The 7,813-nt window shown below is 33.9% G+C and overlaps 1 protein-coding gene across 2 annotated transcripts; it reads right to left on the bottom strand.

Moving 5' to 3' along the window:
- Positions 1 to 4,655: 4,655 nt before the first annotated feature.
- LOC132033877 (ethylene-responsive transcription factor ABR1-like) lies at positions 4,656 to 7,252 on the bottom strand. Of its 2 annotated transcripts, none has more exons than XM_059424012.1 (2): positions 6,533 to 7,252; positions 4,656 to 5,922 (listed from the first exon to the last, which is right to left on the bottom strand). In XM_059424012.1, exons 1-2 carry the CDS (start codon positions 6,999 to 7,001, stop codon positions 5,102 to 5,104), a joined length of 1,290 nt encoding a protein of 429 aa, XP_059279995.1. In that variant the 5' UTR covers positions 7,002 to 7,252; the 3' UTR covers positions 4,656 to 5,101. The 2 variants fall into 2 exon arrangements, with proteins under 2 accessions (XP_059279995.1, XP_059279994.1); XM_059424011.1 differs by having other exon boundaries at positions 4,656 to 5,925; positions 6,533 to 7,250.
- Positions 7,253 to 7,813: the final 561 nt, after the last annotated feature.

Raw genomic sequence — 7,813 nt, 5'->3', positions numbered from 1 at the left:
TGATACAACTTCAAACTTGCTTCAAAGTCTATGTGAAGATTGTTGTTTGACGGTTCATTGTTAATGCAGAGATTCCTTATGGAGTTTCCGGTTGAGATTGGTAGGATTGTGGTTGTTTCTTCCATAAATTTGGCATATATTTACTAGTGTTTGAGAGCTTTTCTGATTATTTTGGAAACCAAATTAATTACCTTCCCAAATTATCCACCAATGATGTACGTGTTGAACTTGGGTTGGAATTAAACTCTTCCTCATGCTTGTCCTCTCTGGGCTTGAAAAATCATGAGTTGATCAACATGATCCTTCTCGCGCTATCTTCTTCTCTCATATTGTAACCTCGCATTGATTAACAAATTAACTGAGTGAAGATTGGATATGAACAGTGGCGGAGCTACCCATGCCCGAGGGGTATCAAACGACACCCCTTCGTCGGAAAATTACATTGTATAGATGGGTAGAATTTTGGTTTTATAGCTATATATACCAGTGTTGACATCTCTTGACACAAGTTGAAGGTTTAGCTCAGTGATTAAGGGGTTGCAAAAATTCCCTAAGGTTCCATGTTCGAACCTGGGTTGTGACATATCTATATTTTTTTTTTATACCCCTTAATATGAATCCTAGCTCCGCCACTGGATCAGTGATGGAGCCAGGATTTTCTGTAAAGGGGTTTAAAAATATGAAGAAGTAAACATACGAAGAAGCCAAGGGGGTTCAACACCTACCATATATACATAAAAAAATAATTTTAACCTTCAATATACACGTGTAATTTTCTGCCGAGGGGGTTCATCACACTTGGCTCCGCCCCTGCACTGGATATGAAGCCTTGCCTAGAATAACAGTCCTCAAGGTTTGTATTTGTTCTCAAGACCTTTGACAAAGTTTGTAGCTAATATGCCATTTTCATCTACAAGTTTGTGTATAGCTTTGAGACTATCACGTATAAATTTTATATGTTCATTTACATGTTTTGATCACATCTTAATATTCTGAATTTGTTGCTTCAACTAAAATTCATTGTCCTTGCTAGCTTGTAGGTGATTGTCCTCAAGACTTTCCCAAATTTATTTGACAGAAGTGCAACCAATGATAAGAAACATTAACTCTTTAGTCATGGTTCCAATTAGCCAATTTCTCACCAAGACGTCTTTTTCTTCCCATACTATAAACTAAATTATGATTGGCATTTTCTTCACCCTTTTTTTTTTTTTTTTTTTTTTTTTTTTTTTTTGGTTACTATAATCTTAAAATCAATTGGCTTATATGAGTCCTCCAAATAAAATAGTTTGAGGATTTCAGTTTTATGGAACATACGACCATATCTTCCCTATTTAGATTGGAATTGTACTCTTACAATCCGAATCATAATTAAGACGTTTCTTTACACATGAAAAAGTTGATTGCTCATACTTTCATCTTTCCCGAAATAGGTACGTAAACAACCAACACAAAAGAAATGCCCCCATTATTTTATTTCATGACTTAAATAATTTTACCCTTTACAGCACTTCGAGAAATGCTTTTAAAGCACGTGGCAAACTCTTGCCAATTTCTTTTTTTCTAGTAGTTCATTGTCACCAATCTATACACGTCAATGTGTCCTTAGAATAGTGCTATGAATTTAATGATACCCCAACAAAAAAGAATAAAAAACTAGTTTCCTATATGCATTATGTGGAACAATATAGGGTTCTTTGAATTATCCATTGCACTTGTACATCACATGTGGTGCTAAGGTTAGCATCAAATTTAACAACATCCCATCCAATATTGGTCACGTGTTCTTTGCGTGGGTGCTTAAATCATCGCAAAAAATAAAAATAAATTTTTTAAAGAGAAACTAAAAAAGAAGAAGAATAGGGGAAAGTTTCCCCTTTAAGAATGAAACACTCAAGAAGGGGAAGAAAGTGTGTTTGAGACGTAACCTTCAATCCCAAGTAACTATACATAAAGCAGTAGAGACGGATTCAAAATTTAAGTTCCTTAGATTCTATCTTTAAAAATAGAAAAGTGTATCTGGAAAGTGGGTTTAGGAAAGGGTAATTGGATCCAGTTAAATATATTGGGGCAGGTTTTAATGATAATTGTATATTTAAAATTGGAGATGGGTCTTTTGTTCTAGCGTCACCACGTGTCTATCCTTTTAATTTTGAACATGCATGGGCGAATCAGTCCAAATGTATAACAGTAGGGTATACTCAAACGGAGGTATAGTTAAACTATTTTCGATAGTATATGGGTGTATTTGACCCTTTTTCGTTTTTAAAATTATGAATGTATTTTAGTGAACTTTTACACATAAACTTGTGTTTCGCATTTAAAATACTGGATTCATGATGAAGCAAGTGCCACGATGTTGCATCTTTCTCTGAAAACGTGTCTGAATTTTAGTTCGGAAAAGAAAAAGGAAAAACATCAAAAACTATACCTCTTTTTTTTTTTTTTTTTTTTAATTCCTGATAATATTTTTTGTTAAAAATTGTTCAGGTTTATATAATTAGCTAGTGAATTATCAATTACCTTTGAAATAAATTTATACAAATGTATGTATACATGAAAAGTCTACATATACTAAATCTTAAGCTTCTCCAAAGATTGTTAAGATAATGGAGTTCAAGAAAATGGTAGTAATTATTTTCAAGCAGTAATAAGGTCAAGTAAATGTCTCTATTTGTTATTCAATATTTGTGCTGTCAAGCATTTGAGGTATTACAAAGAAAAAGGAAAGAACTTACATAAAGTTGCAAAATGATTACATGCACATCGCTTTTTTCCACTTTTAGCTAGGTGGTGGGAGACCAGAAGAGAATAGCATCAGAATGAAAATTAGCTTTGTTAAATGAAGATCGATCCTATAAATGCAAAGATGAAATAGGAATATAAAGTAATGAGCTTAATTAACTTTATGTTTGGAGCGATTACCCACTGTTGTTTTATAAATAAAACTATTTATTTGAACGGCCAAACAGAGAGAATAAAACAGTTCTTAATCAAGCCCTTAACACGTTTTTTTTTAAATTATAAGTTTCTAGAGAAACATGCCGTACATTTAAAGATAGCTTTATTATATATTTTACTCTATAATGTTTTTTTTTCCCTTAATTATACGAACGTCCGACACTTGGAGGTGTACTTTTCTAAGGAGAGTAAGTAGATACTTTTGGTTAGGAAAAAGATATTTTGTGATGACAACAATAGAACCATTTCTTCAAGTCAGGAATAACTCTCCAAATGACTTGGCAAAATTTCTGCATTTCACTATCAATCGTGACACTTCTTAATTTTAGGTATTAGTACATTCCTTCAGGACCTTACTTCACAAGAGGAAAGAAAATGACCTGTGAAGTTTTGTTTGGCTTCATAATTTAAGTGAACAAAGTGCATATAGACATTCCAATTAATTTCTGCATTTCACTATCAATCGTGACACTTCTTAATTTTAGGTATTAGTACATTCCTTCAGGACCTTACTTCACAAGAGGAAAGAAAATGACCTGTGAAGTTTTGTTTGGCTTCATAATTTAAGTGAACAAAGAGCATATAGACATTCCAATTAATTTAGCTAAATTCAGCGCCTAAGTACAAACAGTCGGTGCCTCTAGCTGCGATCATTTTATTTAGGGGACCAAAATCATTTTACGGAGTTTCCTATAGTGTCTTTTAAAGTTATATATTGATTTAGTAAGGTTAACAAGGGGCCTTTTCTAGCTTAAATGGGGGGAAAAAATCCATGTCGCCATTCCTTATTAAAAAAAAAATCACAACAATTGTGCGCAAGTTATAACCTTTTAATATGTGTGTGAGAGGGGGTTGCAGGAGTAAAAAATTTATTTGAACCCGCATATATGTCTATGACATTGATTGTTCTAATACAGATATGGAATATCTCAGTCTAACGTATTAACATTATCATCATATTTTAAAAGCAATCGAGTTACGTAGTAATTCACCCAAAAAAAAAAATAATGGACTAGTAACACTCTGCATCTTTAATCAAATTAGATATCATGATTTTTATCATTTGAAAATGATTTTTTTAGTTCACGGAAATAAAAAAACTATAATACGTGTATATTAAAAGAAACGTTGGGATGACCACCTCTGAGTTCCTTTCCGATAACTACGTGACAAGATACCATGTGGAGCCTTGATTTACAATATTTGCAAACGGATTCAATAATTATCATGTGATTAGATCATCCAAAGCCCACAAAGATACAAAAAGAATGAATCCAAATAATAGGGATCGAGATGAAAATGGTGACTGACACAAGAATCTCATTCTTTCACGCTTTGTTAACGAGGAACTAGCTAGTAAACATCATATCAACAGATAGCAACAACCAGAGGGATGTTTACGTTGTTACCACTCACAAGTCTTATCTAATCAAATCCATTAGGCATTAGCTAATACATTGACACTCTTAATCCGCCAAAATCTAGATAAAATCCTAAATTATGTTTGGATTACGACTGACATAAATCTCCATTTGTTTAAACCAATAAATAATTTAACCAAAAAAAAATAAAAAAAAATTGACCACCTTGGATGTAGGATAACGTAACAGATGGATTCACTATAAGATAAAAGCATAGGTCCACATAAAGGAATAAAAAATTACTAGTATAAAAAATTTCAGAGTCACAAATCATCAACACCATTAAAATTGTACAGTAATAATTGAATTTGATGGTAGCTTGCAAAGCCGCAAAAATAAAAAGAGAATAGACAACAACACAATTTAGATGGTTTCTAAAAGCTTCTTTGGTAAATCATCAAAATGACAAGAACATTCAAATCCGCGGGGGTATCAAACTATGCCATATGAAACCTAGATTTCTTGTACTGTTCTTCTTGGACTATACGTAGTATAAACCATCTATCCTTTCCGATAAGGACAAAAATAAAAATGCCTGTAAAATAGTGACTGCCTTTGTCCGATTCTCTCCTACATTCGAATTACAAAACACAAGAAAATCAAAAACCAAAATCCCAATCCCCCCCCCCCCCCCCCCCAAAAAAAAAAAAAAAGTATGTAAAACTAAAATAAAATAAAAAGAATTCTGGCTGACGGCTCCGAAAAAAGAAGTATGAAAATTAGCTAGAAGAAGGTGGGTACTGGCCGGAACTAGTCCAAAATGGAGGAAAATTGGAGCTGCTACTGCTACTACCACCTTGATTCTGATGAGTTTGTGGTTGAAAGAAACGTTGTGATGGTTGAGCAGAGTAAAACAGGGGATATGCAGGGGAAGAAGTAGAAGAACCTGCTGAGGTTGCTAATGAGGAAGATAAAGAAGAAGGAAATGTGTTCGAGTGCAAGAAAGCCATTGATGATGAAGCAGACAACATGTGCTCTAACAAAGATGATTGCTGTTGTCCATGAAAATCTACTGGATTTTGTAGTAATTGTGAGTATTCCCAATAATCTCTAGCGATGTCTGAACTCTGAAAAGTTTGTTGCTGTAGAGGTTGATTATAATAAGATTGAAAAAATGGTGTAGCTAATGGGAATTGTGAAGCAGCCGGTGTTGATGATGAGGAGCCGGAAATAGCTAATCTTGTTGCGCGCTGAGGCTGAGGCTGAGGTTGAGGTTGAGGCTGAGGCTGAGGGTGTTGTTGTTGTTGTACTAATCGCACGTTTTCGGGGAAATTGAGTTTTGCTCTGTTACCCCTGAATCTAAGAGCAGCTTCATCGTAAGCTCTAGCGGCTGCTTCAGCAGTATCGAATGTTCCTAACCAAACTCTAGCTGCTTTGTGTGGATCTCTTATTTCTGCTGCCCATTTTCCCCATGGCCTCTGTCTTACTCCTCTGTATCTTCTCTTCCTCTCCCCTGTTTCTTCAGCTGCTACATCTGCTGTTTGCGCCGCGGTGGTTGCGGTGGTGGTGGGTGGTGGTGGTGCTGCCATGCTTGTAGCTTCTTCTGAGAGAAATAATTAACAAATGATATTGCATCAAACTTGAGTTTTACATAAACCAAAAAAATTACAACAAATGAATATTTATTGTAATCCACTGTTCATATTTCCAAGAACATGCAATAATACAAATGAACTAAATTTTAAACAACTCAGAGAAAGAAACAGGACAGAAATCACCTTTTATTGAAAAATACAAAGAACGACAAACCGAAAGTGGGAAAAGAAGAATATAAACGGAATTTTGAACTAGAAAACAAAAGAAAAAAATATTTCTGAAATTTGAGAAGGAAAAACAAAACATGCAATAATACAATTGAAGTAAAATAAGAAAACCTAGAGAAAGAAACAGGACGGAAATCCCCTTTTTAGACCAAAAACAGATAACAATAAACCGAAGTGGGTAAAGAAGAACATAAAATTGAACCTTTCATCTTCTAGATCTTTATATTTCAAACAAAAGAAGTAGAACTAGAAGATAAAAGAAAAAACTATGTTCTGGAAGTGTGAAATTTGAGAAGGAAAAAATAGGAAGAATCTTGAAATGAACCCCAAAATTAGTAAAAAAAAAAAAATCTATAAAGATGATTAGTGGAAAGTAGTCTTACTCACCAGGTTTAACAGAGGAAGATGATTCTCCAAAACCTCTATAAACCCTTTGAACTTGCTCAGTAGCAACACTTTCTTCTTGTTCACGTCTTCTTTTCTGTCCAGCCCATGACCCTGAACTTGAAGAAGATGGCGAACCAGCACCACCAAACGACGTCGTAACACCGCTAATTTCAGGCCTGTAACTCCTTCCCGACACAACATGCGTTAACGCCGTTACCATTGCAGACATGTCCCTTGTCTGACTATACCCTGCAAACATAGGAGTTGCCGAACCAGACATAAGATAATCTGTTTCTTGTTGTATTTGTTGCTGTAACATTGCTTCAAATGATTGTGATTGCTCATATGTTTGTGGAGTTCCTTCAATGGTTGTAGTTGCTGTGGTTGTTCCCGAATCATCGCCTGCCGTTGATGGAACTCTTTCATACTCACCGGAATCTCCTGGATTCGCCACCTTTAATAAACACATGTACTAATGAAACCCAATTTTCAAGAATTATGAAAAAAGAAAGAAAAAATATCACTACCCCAAATGATTTTTCTATGAAATATCAACACCCCTTTTCAACTTTTCATTGAAAAAACACTCTTCTAATGAATCTAAAATTCTAACACTTTTTTCACAGCTCAAAAAATCTTTGTGAATTGATGGGTTAAATTCCTTTTTGATGTAGGAGTATTCAATTCATCAGCTATTTTTTTTTTTTTTTTTTTTTGCCTTGGCAAAATCCCTGATCCGACAAATATTTCACTTTCCAACTGACAATACAAGATAAAACGGGGCTATATAAGGAGGAGGAAAATTTGAACTTGAACTGCCGTCAACGCAATAGTTGGTATCTAATTTTGGTGCTACTTTCTTCTTTTTTTCAGATTTGCATAAAATTTAATGCTAATCTGTTCCGTCTTTTTCAATAACTACAGTGGTTTGGCTACTTGTTAGAGTTTTACATTTTTATTAGTAAGTAGTTATGTGAGGCCCGGGCTTAACTCAAGATATAAAAGTAAATATTTTAATTAAAGAAATATAATTTGTGTCAGTACAAGTGTATAACAATAATAACCATATACCTATTGTAGTCCCACAAGTGGGTAATTACGTTAGTAATAATTAAATTTCATATAAGTATATTTTTAATATATGAAAGCAAAATTTTCATTCTAATCCTTTAATATTTTAACTTCCATTTTGATGAAATTATTTACTTCAAATCAAATGTGGAGCCAGAATTTGACATTTATAAGTTATGTATCCTAATTTTTACGAAGTTATTTAGTTCT

Source organism: Lycium ferocissimum, chromosome 10, assembly GCF_029784015.1.
Source record: "Lycium ferocissimum isolate CSIRO_LF1 chromosome 10, AGI_CSIRO_Lferr_CH_V1, whole genome shotgun sequence".
In the NCBI taxonomy this organism is placed as follows: Eukaryota; Viridiplantae; Streptophyta; class Magnoliopsida; order Solanales; family Solanaceae; genus Lycium; species Lycium ferocissimum.
This window is presented reverse-complemented; position numbering and strand designations above follow the sequence as displayed.